At 37.3% G+C, this 20,835-nt stretch overlaps 1 protein-coding gene and 1 pseudogene across 5 annotated transcripts in view; one reads left to right on the top strand and one right to left on the bottom strand.

Moving 5' to 3' along the window:
- The window catches only part of ZEB2 (zinc finger E-box binding homeobox 2), a 136,992-nt gene that overhangs the window by 93,066 nt on the left and 23,091 nt on the right, over positions 1–20,835 (top strand). For all 5 annotated transcript variants that reach the window (XM_053918635.2, XM_053918637.2, XM_053918638.2 and 2 more), the window contains exon 4: positions 4,000–4,071. In XM_053918635.2, the coding sequence (XP_053774610.1) occupies positions 4,000–4,071 (72 nt within the window). The remainder of the gene's footprint in view (positions 1–3,999; positions 4,072–20,835) is intronic.
- Positions 14,642–15,523, bottom strand: LOC112313119 (small ribosomal subunit protein eS1-like; annotated as a pseudogene).

Genomic DNA, 20,835 nt, shown 5'->3' with positions numbered 1-20,835 from the left:
GGACCCAGAGAAAGCTATTATGATTTACTCCACCTTGTTTTTTCTCTTACAATATAAATAACAGTAGTGTTTCTTTTTAATAGGTGAAGTGGGTGGGAAGGGAGATAAGTAAACACAAGTCTACCTATTGCATGCCAACTATGCTTTAATAAAAAATTAAAAGATTCTGTGTATATGCTGTTGTGATGTCGCAGACTATAAAACACCGAACATAGGCAGAGTAATTGTTTGGTATTCTGGAAGGAGGAAAATAAAAGCACTTCCACTAACTAAAGAAAATTAAATGTGAAAAAAGAAGAAGAAATGACTGATGGCAGTGTGAGCGCAGTGTATTTGTTTTTCGTTTTCCTAGTATACCGTGCCAAGTTTTGTACTCTTTCTGCTTCCAATTTTGCTTTCGGTGAAGGTTTCTCGAATCTCAGCAATCCCACACATAAACATTTATCGTTATATCCATTAAGACTTAAGATTTTTAGATTTTCAACTATGAGGGAGAACTCAGCCAAAGATGCTTGAAAGATAAATACGTTTAATTAGGGGCAGAGGATGATCATTAAAGGAAGTCTGACTGCTGCAGAAGTCATTAACAATCTTAAATGAAATTTTTATTTTTATGATAGCCATTTACATGTATAATAAGAGCCAATGATTCTTGGGAGCAGTGTGACAGAAACAGAGTGTGGCGAGAACTCATGTAAGACATACTATTTAAATGAGCTGGTGTTAGCTATTCATATTTGTTAATGAACTAGATATGCAGGGCTATAAGAATGAATGTTCTGATGCTTTAAATTTTAATATCTAGAAATCAAGGGCAAGGACCAATTACTAGAATTTCCACCCTTAAAGGAATAATTAATAACGATATAACAAATGTACGGCTCCAAACTTCTAAAAAAAAGTTTAATTAAAAAAAATTAAGATCGATAAGTGAAAAACAGCCAAAACACCAGTGTCAGGCTGTAGTAGTCTGAGGTCCCAGCAGCGTTTTGTGTTGGTCCCGGGTCACAATTCTAAGGCTTTAATGTACATTACTCCATGTGAGTGTACTACAGACCCTGTTATCACCTGTAGTTGATGGTGCCTGTGATGCACATGAACAGGCTGTTCTCTGCCCTTACCTTTATGGTAAATAAACTCCCATTCTGGAGTCACCATAATTAAATCAAATGTAAATCCCTAATCTCATTTGGCTATTTGGACCAAGAAAGTTGCCCGGCTATTACCTGTCTAGTCCTAATGATTAGTAGTGATTTATTGTGCTTTTTTTTTTTATTGTTCCAAAAGTGGTGCCTTGATGTCTAATGAAAAGAAATTGGTCTTAAAAAGCTACTCATTGTTTATCCTGAGTCTTAGATAACACATATTTCTTCTGATAAAATATTTTTCTTATTTATTGTTCAAAACACACACTATAGACAATAATTCTACTTCTGGTGCTGTTTTATTTAGTAGTGTTCTATGCCTGGTGCCTGGCTGTCTACCATCATACCTCAGCACATAGCTTTACTCTGAGATAAGCCCCCTCTGCCTTGCTCTTTCTCCCTTGCTTTCAGTAGTTTGTCTGCAGGATGCAGGTTTTGAACTGAAGAGCGCAGTGGAGTTCTTACTGTGCCTTTCCGGTTCCAGCACAATCAAAGTTTTGTGTTTAGAATTGTCCTTGACATTCTTTTGTCCCACAATGGGGTGGACACAGTGTGCTGGAAACCATGACATCATTATCACTGACACAGACTTAAATAAATCACCTGCATCTTGGCCTCTTTCTGCTTATTCAAGGATTCTTCATCTTAAGGAAGAAAGTGCTCTTTATTTTTACAAGCCTTCATCCCAAGGGTGACTGGAAAATGCAAACTTTTACAAGTGTTTTAAAAATAAATATACTATGTGGTTTCAGACACAGTATGCTGAGTCAGAGGTGTCTTGGAAAATGTTTAAGGTTAGGCGTGAGGCAGAAAGACAGCCAGTTATTGCCATTAATTCAGAGGAGACACTCCTGACCTCTGTATTATTATGTCCTCTAAATATGGTTCATGTGAAACTTAATTAAATGGGCAGACACATAGTATTTCAAACACATACCTGGAAAGGCTTAGTGTTTCATTTTAATACATTGAACTTGATATTTTTTTAAAAGTTTGCTGCTCAGCAAATTGAAGCAGAATACATTCTAGGTAAGAGTGACTCCATCTCGGTTGCACAGTCTTCAGTCAGGAGGGGATGGCTCAGCGCGCAAAGTGCTGGCTATGCATTCGTGGGCTCGGCCTTTAACAATTTGGGAAGCAACCACCTACCGTAACTTCTCTTTACTTTTTCATAAGAAAATGACAATGAGGAAGGAAGTACAGCAGAAATCTTGAACATTACCACTATTATGCAAAAAAAAAAAATACTGTTAACTGTTTTCCCCTCAGTGACTTGATCTCTCAGATGGAAAACTTATGATACTTCTGACTCTTAGCTACCAGAAATCACATGAGATGAACGAGGAAGAAAGACACAAAAGCTATATTTATATCTAGTACTGAACTTCTCAGAAATACCTTAATTTAATTCCTTGCCAAGACTGATAAAAATATCAGATGAGAGAGCCTTTCAACGGATCGATTATTACAGTTGACAATATAATATTGCTATATATTGAACTTCTGAATGTTTTATGCAAAATGTCTCTGTGAAAACAGTCCTAAATAAGAAAGAAGCCCAGGGCCAAGACTAATTTAAAGTGGTTGTACAGTTTAAACAAATACCATTCAAATTTTCTGACTGTTATGTGTTCAGTGGCATTAAATTAGCATCTATTTATTTTACCTGATGAAGTCCATGATTTTTCTGTTCTGGAACCAGAAACAGATAAGCTGTAGGATACTACTTGTAAAGCATGTATTTTAATGTTGCAGTAACACTTGCTAGAACTTGTTCTTTTATTAAATAATTATGGCTAAAATGTGACGAGAAAAGAGTAAGTAGAATAAATTCGGGGATTCAGAGACCCATTTATGAAGTTTCTCTTGTTTTAATAAAATGATTATCACAGAGATATTTATACTGGATCATGTTTGGTTCTCATTAGCATGGTTGTCCTAAAAATACAATTTTTGAAAGTTCATGTTTCATTTACGTATATGGGGGGGTTTGAACTGTCAGCTGCCCTCCGCCCTCTCACGTATGCTACAGTTTGGTAGGCAGAGAATTCAAGAGTCCTCCTATTTTTCACACTTTTCCTATTTTAAAATATGGCAGTTTTAGAAAATGGCCTTTTATTATTTGTGAGCCTTCAACCTGAATGTTACATATTGTCGTCTTCATCAGAACATTGAGCCGTTGTTTTGTCTGTATGGTTTTCCTCAGAAAAGAGTTATCTACTGGTCCATGAAGAGGGAAGGGAAATATTTACAGAGTGGTAAGGAAAGGAGTAAGGAAGGCATGTTTTTGAAGGTTACATAAAACAGTGAAACAGGTGTCTTCCATACCTCTGGGATGCTTGTCTTACAAACTGGGTCTTTTAGGTTTTTCTATCTTGAGTTGGCTTTTTAAAAAATATGCTTGCTTAGGTTAGTGCCATCCAAAGGAGGGAAAAGTGTGGAAGTAAAATAAGAAGTTCTGACTTGCCACTAATCATCCAGGGTTACTAGAGGCATAGCAGTTACTGCGCCTCTTTGTAAGTACAAATACTAGTTGCTTTTGACTCTTATTGAAAAAATAATATCTTTCCCCCTGTTTGTCACTAGAACTGCCACCAGAAGAAAAGCCCTTCATTTGCCCCAAATAAGCACCTCTGTTTTTCACAGCTTGCAGTAATGCTTAAAGTAAATAAGTTCTTGTGCAGCTAGCACTATTGGGTTCATTCAATTGCCTGAACAAAGCTATTGTTTAGAGGTTTACAACAAGCCTTTTCTCTGTTTCCTTTCAAAGAATCTTCCTTGTTCCTGTGGTTGGCATGCTTAATAGTAAGCCTTTTTACAATTTTCAAATGCTAAAGATAATTTTCCCCCACAGAAGAAATGAAGGAAGACTATGACACTCTGGGGCCGGAAGCCACGATCCAGACCACAATTAACAATGGTACAGGTAAGCTGACCACGCTAAGATCGTACTGGCCCCGTCTCACGTGGAGTTAGTGAGCATCTCCACGACTTCACAGTGAAGCCAGGCATTACGAGGCTCTTGTTTTGTTTCAAACGAGAACTCTGTATTTTGGTATTTTAGTCAGCAAATAGATCTGAAACCCCTACTTTGCCTGTGAAAGTTGAGAAAAAATGAAGTGGATGAATGAATCCTTTCAAAGCATGAGTTTGGCAAATTTCTGTAACTAATTTTTGTATTTTAAAAGACTGCACAAATAATTTTAATGTCAGAATATAATATGCCTCTTCCAGCCACCACTTGGTATTTGTCATTCAAAGTTCAAATGATATGATCTAATTTCAATTGTAAAGTGCTTTTTTTCAGAAAGATAAACCAAATTTCCACAAATATCCCTCATAAAAATTGATCATCTGAGGTTCTTTTTATTCTTCCTTTACTTTTAATACTCAGTACTCTCTTGCCCGTCTAAACAATATTTTCTAAGCAAAAGTGCTATAAAGAAAAACTGACAATTTTACTTCTTTTTAATGAAACTTAAAAAATACAGTAGGAAGGTAGTAAGTGGTGTTTGGTTTTCCTCTGCTCCTGCTACAGAATGGAGTTTCAGGACAATTGTGAAAGTCCACGTTCTTTCCCCAAGACAGCGTCTTCTCTCACATTCTTACATGGCCAGTGCAAGGTTACGTTGACTTGCTATGTTTATCTCTCTTTTCCCGAGTAAGGCCAATTATTTCTGGTGTTTCATACAATCCTACACACTACCATTACAAATATTAGCATAGTGCCCAATATAAGGTTATCTTCCAAAACAAAACAAGAAAAAAAAAATCACATAACTACTTCCACTCAACTCACCAATCAAAAAAAGTCATGGTTTTATGAAGTTTTAGAAATATAAACAATTAAGATGATGTTCATATCGCGCTCATGTTGATACACATCAGAATGGACTGCTCATACTCTGCCTCTGTTCAGAATGTTCTCATTAGCAGCTTGCAAGGCACTAATTTATTTTCTTTAGTGTAAAATAGAGAAATAATGGAAATCTAGGTACAAAAATAAAACCGCACAATATGGGATTCAGGAAAAGGCATAGAATCAGGAATCAAAACTCCTAATTTTTAGGCACAGCTCTGGCAATAACTGGATTGTGACCGTGGGCAAGTCAGTTGCTCCCTTTGCAATTTACTTTCCACACCTGAAACATGAATGGATTGAAATAGTTGCTTCTTAAGAACATTTCTAGTTTTAATAGTCTCTGTTGCAGGAGTACCCTCACCATGTAAAGTAGAAACATGACAAACTAATTTTACATAAAAACATAATAAATACCACAAAGTAGATACTTTCTATGATGCCCCAACTCATGAGGTCAGAAATGGCTTCATGTTCCTGTTAAAAATAAATATTAAATTACAACTTTGAGCATACATAAATGCTCATTTTATTAACTTTATAGGCATTTAAGTTGTCACAAAAGGAAATTTATCACACAAAGTGACAATTTACTAGCTGTTTTACACACTTAAAGTCTAAAGTGAAGTTAATAAAAATTGTTCCTACTCAGAAGATTTAAAAATCAATTTTGAATGTTGTTTCACCTAGCTTTAAGATCCTTTTTTCTCGTATTGCTTACTATTCCTTAGAGTTTATAGGTATTCAGACAGTAAATAAGTCAGTAAGTATTCATTGAGTGTCTTCTACGCACCCACTGTTTTGTGTCTGTGTGGAGAAGATGGGTCCAGACAGGTTATTATTTAATTTGGAAGACGAGACCCACACTCAGGAAATAATGGATGATAAGTAAAATATGTGATAACTATGCAACAAATTATAGGAACCATAATTATTTCAAGTTACAGAAGTGAGAGAGATCCTGTTGTGTTAGTATTTAGAAAAAGTTTCATGGTGGAGGTAAAATGTGAACTAAGTACATTTTCCATAGTCATGGAGACATGAGGAAGGGCTTTCAGGCACAGGGAGAGTATGTTTGCCCACGAAGGAAACTGTGATATCTACTCAAAAGGTAGTAAAAGGATGTGGCTGAGTCAGAGGGTCCTAGGAGGCAATTCGGGGGAAAATAAAGTGGACATTTAAGTTGCATCTGAAAAAACAACAAACAAAACTTTGGAACGCCTTGGAAACCGTAATTTCTTTGGGGAAAACTAGACTTTGAGAGACCAACTAGAAGCCACTGTAGTTTTTCAGGTGTGAAGTGATAAAAAGCTTGTCCTAGGGTGATGACAATGATGAAATTAGCATCATGACTTCTCAACCACCAGTTGATTCTCTGGGTTTTGGAGTCAAAATAGCTTCAAGATTACACATTTTTGTGTTTAGAATATGGTGATACTTGCTCTTTCTAGATAGACAGAAGAAAGATCCAATTTGGGGGAGGAGACCTGGAGCTGATCTTTAGACAGTAATATTTTCACATAAAAGTTAGACACATATATATGAGAACATGAGAATGTCCATTGGAAATGAGGAATTGCAACCCAGGAAGTCAGGGCTCTCTATAGAGATTGAGTCATGCAAATATATTCAGATAGTATTTAACATCTTGGGACCATGACACTTACAATTGAGAGTGTGTTCATTGAAACAAGTAGAAAGCTGAGGCCAGGGCCCCTGGGTAGGGAGAAAAGTCAAATTCATTGAAAGAAAGAAGATTGTAAGATAGAAAAATATTAAACATTCAGAAAGCAAAGAAAGTTTCAAAAAGGAGAGAATGGTCAATTCAATCAAAAGGTTCAAATAGTTAGAACTGTGAAAGAATGCTGAACAAATACATTGGACTTGGAAATTAGGAATTTACTGCTGATCCTCAGTTTATAACTCAGCCTTGTTAGAGGATAAATATATATCTCTTCCCAACCATAAGTTTACTGTTTCTTCGCTCTAGCATCTTCTTAGATGCTAAATACATGTGGAATTGAAATAAGATATTATTTATAGGGGAAATTACTTATTAGTGGACCACATCTTTCTCTTCACCCAAGTCCTCCTGATGAAGACCCAGCTGACCTTCTTCTCTAGCCATCTCAACTAAAATGAAATCTCCCTCCAATGAACTCTCGTAGAACGAATCAGCTAACCTTTCCATAGATGCTGTAGTGTGTTGTTAATTAGTTGTCTATTCCAAATTAGATCGCAAATTCTGCAAGCATGAAGTGTTTCTTAGGCTTCCACAGTCTATAAATGTGCCTTAAAATTAATAGACTCTCAATAAGTGTTTTTATTAATGAATGAATATAGAATTGTTTGACATCATATTCCATTTTTCTTTCAAAGCAGAACCAAAAGACATTGGAATAGATAGTTTTTTTAAAGTTAAACAAATTTTCTGATAACAAAAGTATTGTTATTAACTGGAATAACTTGCAGAGGGAAGACAAGGAAAATGTCTCTGATATTTTTCTGGGACTACTCAACACACTAATTTCGTTCCTAACTAAAAGTAAGGAAAAAACCTCTGAAGTTCTTCCTTGGTTTAACAAATCTGTTAAATAGTAACGTTTAACTTCGTATAAATAAAGTAGTCTTTTAGATTCTAAGAGCATATCTCCTTCATAATATATTCTGCTGAGTTTAAATCTGTAAGAAGTAGTGGGAAGATTTAGTGGAATTGAATCACAGAATTCTAAAATTAAAAGTTCACTATAGAACAATTCTTTAACTATAATTTGATTGTTGAGGAAACTATTTAAAAAATGCCACATAGCTAACTGGTGGCAGATTTAGGAATAAAATCTAAATCACTTGACATACTCTTTTGCCTAAGAAAGTTTTCCACCACTCTGAGGAGTTGAACCTGGTAGAAACCGTGGTATCATCTTCGACACTTACATACTTTATCTAGTTAGTCATCAAGTACTATCAATTCTACTGTCACAATATCATATATATCATTTGAGTCATTTTAAATCCTCATCTTTCATTTGAGCTATTATAATGCCTTGCTAACTGGGCCCCTACTTTCAATCCCTAATTTCTTTAATACTTTCTTCACCCTAACGAAGTTAGTTAGAAGTTGTTTTCCTAACACTCGGGGCAGATGGATAATTGTAAGTCATCCCCACTCCATTCCATACTCAACCTTGTATGGTTCTCCATAGCTTTCAGGTTGCATGGGCTTCTGAGCTGAGTTGGCACCTTCCATGATCTAACCCCATCTCGCCTTCAGTACCACTTCCCAGATTATGCCCCAACTCTGGAAGACTGTTTACCACTTACAATCCTTTGCCTTTGTTCATGGTTTTCCTTCAAACTAGGAAGACACTCATTCTCTTTTAGCCTAAGAGCTTTCTCAGCCCGACAGCATCATATACATTCTTAAAGGCCAGTGCTACCAAGAAGCCATCGTACAGTCTCCAACTCGGGATCAACCATTCATTCCTTTCAGGGTCTTCTAATAGGGTTTATTTCATTCTCTCTCATATTATACTTAGTCATCTGTAGGTATATTTCTCCCCACTAAATTGTAAGCTTCTTGGAAACAGGAATGTTATAGGGTTTTGGTTACTTTATTACCATAAATCCTAGAATGGTCTAGGTCAGACAGAGTTTCTGAAGAAATGAGGGAGAGGATGAGAGACAAACAACACTTGACTTCCCTTTCATCTTTACGTATTTTTGACACCTGGACTGAAATAGCCAACTAGACATTTTCGTCTCCCATTATTCTGGTCTCCCAAACATGAAAGACTGGGCTATATTTGACTGATCTCTAGCCTTCATGTCCTCCTCCATTTTGTCAGTTCACATTCCTCCAATAATTCTTCCCTGATTGCCCAAATTCTGTTCTTAGTATCCTCAATTGCACCTTAGTAACTTTAGGGCAGAATTCACATCTTCTCTGGCATTAAGTGCCACCATTTCAAACCATTTCTGACCAAATCCTTGGTAATATCAAAGAAGAATCACACTTATGCCAACCTGAATCTTTGGCCATGCTATTCCTTGAGATGGTAATCTCTGCCTCCCTTTCCTCCAGTCCTTCAAATTCTCCCCACCCTTTTGTCCTTCAGGGACAGCTCACACCCTATTTCCCCAAAGCGGTCATCCTTGAACACCCAAACCACATCAATCTCTTCCGTCTCTGAGATCCCACAGCCCTCAGGTGCACACAACTATTTTTAGCATGTTGAATTGTTCCTCTTTATATTGTTTACACCTATTTCACCTAGTTAATTTCATGAGGACAAAAAATTTCTTCAGTTGTAACACGGAGGTAGATTATCATGATATCTACCCCATAGGATTGTCGAGGTAATTAAATACATAATGTATATATTGTCCTTAGTAAGTGCCCCCAAAATATTTGCTTTAAGGAAAAGACTTTTCCTTGTTTCCCTCAAAGTGCCCCGTGTAGCAGTAAATATACATGATACACATTGTGACTGGTAAAATGAATGAATGAATGAATGAATGTATGAATGAATGAACAAGTAATTGGTGGAGAAGGAACGGACCCTGAGAAGGCAGCCCCAATAGGGGAAAACATTCGCTGGAGGGAGTTAAATCCAGCATCTTCAGAGTTAACTTGCTAATTGTTAAACTTTAACTTGTTAAAGGCAAAGAACAACATTCTAGAGTATCACTACTATTTTACAATAAAGTTAGATTAGCAGCATAGCAAAATTGATTTATAACAACATAGAGCATTGCAGCCTCTGATTTATATTAATAACTTTCTACATAGCATTTAGTGTTTCTACACTAATTTTAATGTTTTAAAAATGAAAGAAAATTGTTTTAACCCATAAGACAAAAAATGCATTTTTACAAAAAGCATTACATCTTCCAGATGATAATCAGATTCAAACTCAGAATGAAAGGATTATGTAGAATTTTTAAGAGTGTGTGAAAAAACTGTTTTCCAAGAAGATTAGAAAAACAGAGAAACTTCGGAGCATTATAAACATGAGTTTGTCTAAGAGCTAGTAGTGACAAGAGTCTGTCTTAGGTGCACGGTGATCATTAGCATTAATGCGGTTCCACATGCATATCAAGACCCAAATAGGCCCCTGTTGTTTCCTCTTTGAAAATGTGAAAGTTATATTTACTCAGACAGTCTACTTCTCTAGTTATAAAGGGCTATTAATAACCGCCTGCACCTTTGCTTCCTTTGCTGGGGGGAAAAAAAAGCACCTTGTATCTAGAAACTGCATAAGGCCAATTTAGGTCTTAGTTCTTAATCTTACATAAAGCCAGCAAATTATTGTCCAAGAAGTAACTACATATATTGACTCTAACTATAATTATTAAACATGCTTCCAAAATTTTAAGAATAATACATAACTCCTTTTACATATGAAAAGCAAATGTTGTTTGGGGGTGCTCCAGATTCTAGAGTCAGATAAACTACATTTGAATTTTGTCTCTACCATTTGCTAGTTAGATGAACTTGAGTATATAATAAGCCTTCACTTCTACATCACTAAAGTGGAAATAGTGAATCCCTGTGTACAAATTCTCATTGCAGGGATTAAGTGGGATAGCATTTTTTTAAGTACCCAGTACAAAGCCTAACGTATACAAGATGCTCACCTTTTAGTTTTGTTTTTGCCAGTTTATTTGTATGTACAAGTAAGCTTTAAACCATTTTTATTCATTAAGAAATAAACACATTCTGAACTGTTTTCACCCTTCACAACAGTTCCTCATTAATTCCTTCTCAAGAAAACAAAAATGCAATGTTTCACAAATTTGTAATGGAAGGACTAACCAGTCAATTTGAGAGCCTTTGTCAATTAACTTCCTTTGACATCTTGGAAACTGCACAGCCAAGTTGTAGGACAAGTTTCCTTTCACTGCTCTCACAATGAACTTGAGGTTAAAATAATGAAGATTGAAAAGGAATAGCAGAGTTTTCTATCTAACTTCTTTTGTTTCACTAGCATCCCTTGTTAAATGTAGGAGAGGATTTGTAGTCATTTCAGTGTTTGTGTATAATGATGATGAAAGCTGTCAAAGATTTTTCCTTCACTTGGTCACTGACTAGCACCAGGAATCATATCTTTTTTCCTTCCTGTTCTGGATAACAATCAAGTAAATAAATAATGAAACATTTGTCACTTGTTGGTAACCACTAAGGTACTTTTCTTCTTTTCAGTCAGAGTATTTGTTTTGCGAAGAATGTGAACTGAGACTTGAGAAAGAAACTTTAAGGAAATGGAAATCTAATTCTAGTCCTTAAGGAATGAAAAATCTAACGGTGTCAAAAAGAAAAACAAAAATAATAATGACAGGAAGGCAAAATTTACAAATAAGTAATTATAACCTCGTTAGCAATTTAGATCAATAGTCACTTAGGGACACCCTACTAAGTGCAAGGCATTTTGTTAGGCATCATGAAAGATACAGTGAATAATCACTATCATTAAGGACTTACATTCAAGTGGGTGAATGAAACAATGGTAGACGAATTAAGGAATGTGTGTAAAATGTTTAACACAATTTTAGACGTAATAAATGTTCAATCATTGCTAGCCATTATTATTAGCAATTTTATAATAATACATGGATTAAGATGTTTTATTTGAAACACAACAAGCTATGTAGGTTCAAGTGTAAACTGTTCCGTATTGCAGAGGGCTTCTGACAGAGCATAGGATCAAATATTGGAGGCATGAAAACAGAAGATAGCCAATTTTAGGGAAGGTCTCTTCAGGACAAAGGCTCGCTGAACATACCTTTGTGCACAAGGGAGAATGAGAGAAAGGCCTAAAATGTAAGACGGGGTAAAAGATTGAGTAGGTTATCAGAACAGTTGTGAGGGTATAACTTTTAGGTGGTAGCCTTGGCTGTGGGTAGAGATACATGTTTTTAGCAATAAGATAAAAAAAAAAAGGATGAATGATGGTAGATTTTGCTTGAATTTAAGGCAGTTTAGGGGATTCACATTATATGGGTTGCATTCTTTGAAGTAAATAGAAAAACAGCTCATCGGTTGATAGGGAAGGAGAGAGGGGCTGGAAACCTGAGGAGTGAAAGTGTAGAGTAGTTGCTGTGGACAGTGCATGGAGATTTAGTTATCATCATGCAGGAATATTCCTGTTTGCATAGCACAAAGTGAAATAAGTCAGTACAATTACTGACGTTTCTTTAGCTGCTTTGGATACTCCGGAAGCAGGGATATTGGACTAGATTTTAATTTGGCAAGGTAAGAATACAACAAGAATAAAAGACAGGGATGGAAGTGATCTCAGGCTTCAAGGTGGCCTGAGGCAAGGATAAAATCAGAATGGGTGAAATGGGCTGGGGTACTTGTCAGGGCCTAATTATCACAATGAAGTACCTGTTTCAGGGGAATGAGGAACTCAATTGATGGGGAAGGGCAGAAAGTTGAAATCAGAGAATGAAAGTGCCAAGTTCTTGTTCATAGAGATGAAATTGTCCCCGGGTTAGCCCAATACCAGAGTGTGGCCACCATGTTGTTGGGATGAAGTCAAACACTGGGAAGCCAGGATACCCATGAACTATCTTTTGAGTAATGACGTTTTCCAGAATGACAACAATGGCAGTCTGGGGTAAATATAATAATAGGAAGTGTGTCATTTTACTTGAACTATATAGGCAGTGTTACAACACATACTGGAGAAAAATGAATGAATTAAAGTTCAAAAAATACAATTACAAATTGGAGGCTTTTTGAGGGTAGAGGTTAAGTTTACTCTTCTCCATATTTCCTTTCAGTAGGCACAGTGTTTATACAGCCTTAATGGTTGATAAACAGTTCATTTGTTGAATTGATAAATAAAGGAATAACGAAATAGGTGACAAACAAATTAATAAAATAGGAACACTGGTTTGCAGCAGTAATGTGAATGAAGGAGTGCGTTGACCCATCCTCTGGTCTGTGCGGGAGTGACCCTGCTGGAACGGTTGTGAGGGACGGGCAGTTACCAAGGTGCGGCACGGTTCCGTGTAATCTGCAGAGGAGGAATGCACGTAGGAGGATGGCACCAAGCGTGTGGGGGAATAAACAGGTGATATGTGAGATTGGGAAGCACAATGAACCACGAATGAAGTCTCTGTTCCTGAGTGAAACTTGAGACATTTTTTATTTACTGTAACCATAATAATTAGTAAAAATTCACTTTTGCAAGGTGGCTCATAAAGTTACTCTATATTGAGTGCCTTTAGAAACATGATCAAAAATATACAATATCCAATTAGGAAAATACAATTCTCAAATATTAAATAGAAAATTTAAATAAACATCTCACTTAAGTGGCAAATTCAAGTGGCGAATTTAAAAAACATTTATGATGTTTTTGCTTTGCCACAAAAGACGTAGATGTAAATTACTCAGTAAAAACAAAATAAGCACAGGATTCAGAAGAGCAGGGACATGAAAACTAGACAAAAAATTTCTGAGTTAATATTTTATTTATATTGAAGTTGGCATTTACATTGGCTTTCCCCCTTCCTAATTTCATGGCATTATAGTGTTGTTTAGAACTATTCATAATGTCATAGTGAACTTTTCAGGATCTAGAACCTATTCAGATCATAACCAATCAGTTAGGCAGGATGAAAAAATAAAAAATGTGGTTCTCATAATGAGTTAAGAGCCAAGATACATGAATTCTCCACCCAGCTCTTTCAGAAATTATTTGTGTAGCTTTGCATAAATCATAAACCTCCCTGTACCTTAGTGGTATCATCCATTGAATGTAGAAATTAGACTAGCAATTTTGGACCCCACCCTACCCAACCCTTCCCTCTAATGACATTTTACGGGGAAGCACGAACAAAGAAGACGAAAAGCAAGGGCTGCGAGAGTTGTCGTGGGCTGGGAAGTTGTGGGAGTTCTCAGGGGTTCCTGCCTCATGATATTATATCCAGGACCCGCACAGTCACACAGGGCCCTGCGCTTGAAGTCCCCATCCGTGGTTTAATACTTTGCTGTTGACATTTTGCATGGGGCCCCACAAATTAGGTGGTCGGTCCTGCTTTTATCTCACAAAATGCATTCAAAAAACAGCAGAGTACAACCAGGATGGGAGGGTGTGGGATCAGGGATTCGAGTCCCAAAGTCCCACATAGAAACGCCAATTCTGGCCAGGTTTACAGAGTCCTTCCTGGTGTCTGCAGAATAACTGAATCCCAGGTGAACATCTAGAAGACCTAGATTGAAAATCTTGCTTGAACAAGAAGCATCATGGAGCAAGGTACAACTCCCCTAAATTGGTAGTGTTCATGATGAGGGTAGCAGCTAGCAAGCAGTTAAGCCTCCTTAAGCACGAATTCTGTGAGTCATACCATTAATATAGAGAAAGTGGAGAAAAGAGTACGAAAGTTCCTGTATCTTTACTATTTCCTTGGTAAAACTTCCCATTTCTCTTACTACTCTTACATTAAGATGAGATTAACTCTTTTAAATTAGGTAGCTTTTTTATATGGGTAAGAGAGGCCACACAATTTTGATCATGAGGCATTTCTCAGCAAGGGCTGAGTGCATGTATAGTGTTAACCAGTTGTGCGAGATCAGTTTATTAGATAATTCGAGTAGTACCTAAATACTTAATAAGGAGCCATATTATTTTTTTCCCACAAATAGGCCTTTTTATTTGTCACCATTAAATGTCTGAATTTAAACAGATTCTTGGACTGGGGGCTCATATCCATCAGCTCGTTCAACTTTAGCACCTGTCTCATCCCCAGTAGCTTTTCCAGAACTGCTACCTCCACCAGGAAGCCCCGTGAGTTCTCCCAGTTCAGACTTGGGCTTCCTCAGCATTTTGACTTTTCTAACAGAGACATCAGGAAGTGGATGAATAGATTGGCACCTTTTCCGTGTCTTTCCCAGTGCTGTCTGGGGTCAGTTTACTGACCACTTCTTTCAAGTCATTTGTCTGCACGTCTCGAGCCATGATTTCCATCATCTTCTTCCGGGTTTGGCGGACCTGTTGATGCTGAGCATAAGAGGACTTCCAAATCTGATTGTTGCGGTTTTTAGTAACACTGACACAGAATAAACGAAGCAAATACCCATCGGTAGTCTTGACATCAACAGGAGCTTCAATCATGGCCTGCCATTTTTTGACCATGGAGCACATTTTGTCACGGGTAAGATCCATGCCATGGAAATGAGTCAGGCAGTTTTTGCCCTGCACATCTTCAGTAATTAGCTTGAATTTTCTAAATGCAACTTCATCATTCTGCAGATCAGCTAGGCTCACTTCAAATACTCGGCCCTTCAGACCATCTGATGCGATTTTGGTTCCCTGGGTTCTCGTGACTAGTGTTTTTCCAATGTTCCTTATGTTGAACATAGCTGGTGCTTTCACATCATACCAATCTTTCTTAGAAAATGGATCAACCACTTTCTTCTTTGCTCCCTTTTTGCCACCTTTTGTCAGGCGCTTGTTCTTGCCCACCACCATGGTGCTGCTCAGAGAGCCAAAAGGGAAGAGCCATATTATTATAAGGCATGTCTTTTTCTTCCTTTGTAAAATACCGACCACATTTTTGTATGATGGGTTTTACCATCCAGTCAGATATGTCACGCAAATTATCGTTTTAATTTTTCAGTTAATTTCATACAATGAGTTTTCAAAAATAAAGTAGAGAAATGATAGGTTCTGAGGAGAGAAAAACAGAAGCAACACTTGGCGGGTTAGACGGGAGGATCATTTTCAAAGTATAATCAGTGTCCACCAAGGAGAGCCTGTCACTTCCTGGCTAATGAATGCTGTGGTTTTATTAGCTTTGTTTGCGATTAGGAGCAGCTATCTTCACAGCAAGAGTTCCCACAAGAAATAACTGATATCCCAACCTTTTTGAGCGTCTCCTTCATTCAATCAACAAATATTTAATAAGCACTGTTTTCCTTGTGACGTTTCTGTAGTTTCCAGGCAGCTCCAAAATATTTTTTCTTTATCTGTGTATGGGGTTCCTCCACGAGAAAGCTGTGTTGATCTGAGTTTTTAATCGAAAAGAATACAGTGAACAAAAAAGCAAATGGGTTAGGGTGAATAATTAACTGAAACTGTGGAGTTCTGAAACTTCAAGGATACCCCAGAAAGCATATACTGGCTCACTTTATAGATGAGGATACTGAGATTAAAAAATACAAATAGCGGAGCCAGTGTGAGGACCCCAGTGACCCAGGACCTGGTCTAATTATGTAAGTATTGAGCTGTGGCTGTGTGCTGGGCACTGTACAAGGACCTGGTAATACAGAGCTGAACAAGACAGGATCCATGCCCCTCTATCAGTTCACAGACATGTAAACAACAGATTACAACGTGGAGTGATAGGCTCAAAGACCGAGGTATGCGGATAATACTCGGTAAATGCAGACTGAGGGTGTGAACTCAGGTTCAGATAGTCAGGAAGGCTACCTGTCATGGGAGTGATTCTGTGCTGTTTCCCAGAACCATACTGAATGCCTTATTTAGCCAGGTGAGGCAGAAATTGAATTCCTAGCGTAATGATTCTTAAACTGGGCGAGTGTCAGAATCCCCTGAAGGACTTGTTAAAACACAGATTACTGATTTCATAGGTCTGGGTTGGATCCCAAGAAATCGCATTTCAAACAGGTTCCCAGGTAATAAATACTGATGCTTTGAGCCTGGAGGCCGCATTTTGAAAACCACTGCTCTAGAGCATCCTTACATGTTGTGTATATGAAAAACTCACTGAACTGCTGGGCAAAAACACCCTACTTTATAAACCCTCTAGAATACAGAAGAGTGTAACGATCTTTTTTGGACTATACTAATTCAAATTTTTAGATTCCACAATAATGTAAAAGATGATACATATTATATAATTTCAGAAATTTTTTAAGGTATGGATTCTGTATGGATACATAACAATCAAAACTGCCTAAGGGTTAGTAGTCCCTCAATCTTGATATTCACAATCCCCTAGTATAAACCTCACTTTAAAATTAGACTCTGTCCCTAACTGGGCCACTTCCTGCTGTTTTGGGAGAGATTTGATCCTGCGGAGTGGTATGGAGTCCCATCTCCCTGTTCCTTCTGCAAGTCTCTCTCCTAAAACTCTTACACCTGGGGGACTCTCACTGGCATCCGAACAGGTGTTCCCCAGAGAAAACCATGTCAGAGCAGGAGTGGAGAGACCAGCTGAGACACTGTACAAATTCCCAAGAAGAGAAGAAAACTTTGTCGCTCTTGATGAGCCTTCCTGGCTTTCCACACACCTCTGTAGCAGTCGGAGGCTCTGGTGGTTTGCCCATGAAGCTGTGTAATGAGAAAACTATCATCCTTTTCCCTCACGGTTGTTTTTTAGATTTCTGGTGCCAATGTGTATTTTGGAAGCCTTCTGCAGAAAGGCACACATGCATTTTTAATGAAGAAATGCTTATATTCCATTAATTAGTTAACTTTAAATAAAGTAACTGTGAGAATTTATATACCTCAACAAATGCTAAGGATGGACTTCTTTAATCTAAAAATTTCAATGTAGATGACTAAATTAAAAAATAATTCCCTGTTTTTCTTATCCTCTCAAGTGTTAATAAAAGGACTATTTTTTTCAAAAAGGCGATGAATACAGTTACCTACATTTTTTATTGTTTCTGTTGGTCCCTTTGCCTGAACGTATGAAGTGAGTGAGAGCCAGGTTATATGATAAATGCATAATTTCTGTGTTATACTGAAGAAGTACTTGTATGTATCTACAAAATATAATGCCCTGCTGCATGGTTATGCATGTATAAATATGCATATTTATACCTGTGTATTTCAGAATCACAGCATTTCATGTATGTGTCTCCAAATATGAGAGTCACAGAACAATGAAAAAATCATTAGTCAACAAGATTGTGTCCTCACCCCCAGCCACACTCTCTGGCACTAGTAGGCACTCAATAAACAGTTATTAAGTGAAGGGATGGATGAGTGATTCCACTTAGGTTTTTACATGTACTTGCTTTAACTCTTCTAGAGCCTCCAAGATATTTTCCTTTCCAAAACAATTATTTATTCATGTCGATGTTTATTAAAATGGTTTAGCATAATATTCAAATATGTTTCTTCATCTTTTAATGAAAATTAAAAACATGCTGGGTATTAGACAAGTGATAATAGAGTACCTGTCTTCCTCCATGAACACATGCTTGTTACATATAAAGAAAATAAATGGTGAGGCAATAAAAGTAACAAGAGGGAAACAAAAAGAGAAAGATTAAGTGTCAAGGTTTCATTACAATTTAATCACTTGTAAATACTAAATTAAACTCACCTTTAAGAATCTTTGAGAAAGTATCCTAAAACAACTCAATTATGGGAGGTGGTGACAGATTTGAGGACCAATATATCTCTTATATATAAAGTTCTGTTAACATTGCTTGTTTTTTAAGCAATAATTTTTAAAGTCAGTCCGTAGTGATAACTTACCATTCAGTCAGTCCAGATTGATAGATAACTTACCATTATCTATCTAAAATATCAGTCTCTATCTAAGCTAAACGTAAAAGTGTTTATGAAAGTATTAATAAACATTAGTAAGAGATCGTATTTACGAGAAATTTGAGGTCTTTTTGACTTGTAGGGACCTAGAAATTTACCCTAACAATAGTAAAATACACGTGACTATGAGGAAACTTGTTTAATTAATGAAATTCCTTTTTTTAGATAGAGAAAAGTTTAGTTGACCGTAGGGAAGGTTGAGATATTTGCAAGACATCAGGGTAAATTTTAGGACTAAATGCAAAATCTCTGGAGAAGGTATGGGAAGAAATTACTTGAGGTTTCTTGTGAATTTTTATTATGGTTTGATCATAAATACCATGCAAATATCCTTTGTTAGTGTGTTTTGGCAGTTCTTCCTGGGAGACCAAGGAGTGGAGAGGATTACTGAAAAAAAAAAAAAAAAGTAAAATGAGGTTGATTTTAGACTAGAAAAATGCAGTGGGGAATTCTATAACTTTCTAGCCAATTTTCTACCTCATTCCTGTGTCCACCATACAGTATTATAAAATCCTTGCAAAAAACAAAAATGGAAACTTCCAAATAGAATCAAAACTTCATTTTTCCCAGCAATTTTACGAATAACTAAAATTTAATGCCACCATTTGTTCTGCTGTCATAACATTTAGGGTGATTTGGGGTCTGAGAGACTGAAACACACACAGCCTAAACTTAGAAAAGGGAAGGTTCCAGGTCACAGAATCAAAGGAGGGTTGACAACAGAGTTCCCAGAAGGACAAAGGTGCAGCTTGGCCTCAGAAACAAATACAGATACAAATGCACTGTCTGGACCTTCTATCTGTCTCCTTTTCTCTGAACGTCTGCTCCATTCTCTCTCTTCATAAATCCTACTCCACATGGGCTGTATCAATTCCTTTGTTATGTATGTTATAGCTGTAGTCACTTGGGGAGGAAGGCTTCCTTGATGCTGTGTTCAGAACAAGTCCTAAAATCATAGGAAAAGGATTTACTGAACTCAATTGGATTTGTTGACTACCCCTGGACCAATCAATAGTTTGGCCTGGAGAATGGAAGACTGAGACTGATTCACTTCGAGTGCAACTTCATTCACAGTGATTAGGGGAGCAGGATCGTGCAATAATGTGGCAGCTGCCTGGGGTATTGTAGAGCTTGGCAATAGGGAAAATGGGGAGCTATTCCTAGGCGAAGGAGAACGTTGTGGTATGGAGCAGGACAACCATGTTACTGGTACCCGTAGCAACACTAGGCAAAACCCACACTATATCCATGATGATTTTACAATACCTAGTAAGCGGAAGGCTACGTTCTAGCCCACTTAAATGACCCTAGATATTAAAACACATAACTAATAACATATCTGTACCACATGATGAAAAGTCCTGATGGGGCAAATAGATGTAAATGATTGAGTGTTATCTTCCTCATGAAATCCTTTTTTGAATATTCATCTGGGCCCTATCAAACTCTTGCAAGTACAAAGTCTGTCCTGAAACTATCCAGCCACAAGCAATGAAAAATGGAGACATTTACTGAAAAAGGTACAAGATACAAGAAACATTGTACATGGGACAATGATGCCTCAGTCCCCTTCAAAGTAGGCACTTGGGTCCTCACACACTTCTTCCGATCGCCATCAGCTGCCCCGTTGTATTTTCCAGAATCTCATTGATGGTCTGAAATCTTTTTCCTTTCAAAGGTGATCTTAGGTTTGGGAGAAGTCAGAATTTTCAGGGCACCAAATCTGGGCTGTAGAGGGGCTGAGTCACCTGGGTGATTGGATGCTTTGCCAAAAAACTGCACAAGACGTGATGCATGAGCGGGCATGTTGTCCTGATGAAGCTGCCAATCACCAATTGACCATAGCTGTGGCCTTCTGAATCATCCAAATAGTTTCCGTGGAGGAGTGTTCAAGCTTAATGCAAAATTTGACGTAGATTCGTTGCTGTACTCACTCAGTCATTTTGAGTGTGACAGCCAAACAGTACACACGCTCACTCAATGGTGTCTACTGCCCCCACTGCCTAGTACAATAAAGTTGTCATTATTCACACATGTGCATTCCAGTCCTCTCTCCTTGGCTGCCAGGTTACATTCACATTGTGCAAACCCTTCTCGTTATATGAACAATGGCTGGACTTTTTCCAAACAGACCTCACATTTATGATCCACACTACAGTTTATCTCATAACTGTTCTACAATTGCTTGAGTAGTAGAACCAAGTTTCTAGCTCAACTGTAGGTATCTTATCTTATGTTTCCTTTTACTAGAAGACTTCTACACCAAGATTAGTGTTAGGGAAATAATTTATTCCAC

Source organism: Desmodus rotundus, chromosome 2 (genome assembly GCF_022682495.2).
Source record: "Desmodus rotundus isolate HL8 chromosome 2, HLdesRot8A.1, whole genome shotgun sequence".
Classification (NCBI taxonomy): Eukaryota; Metazoa; Chordata; class Mammalia; order Chiroptera; family Phyllostomidae; genus Desmodus; species Desmodus rotundus.
This window is presented reverse-complemented; position numbering and strand designations above follow the sequence as displayed.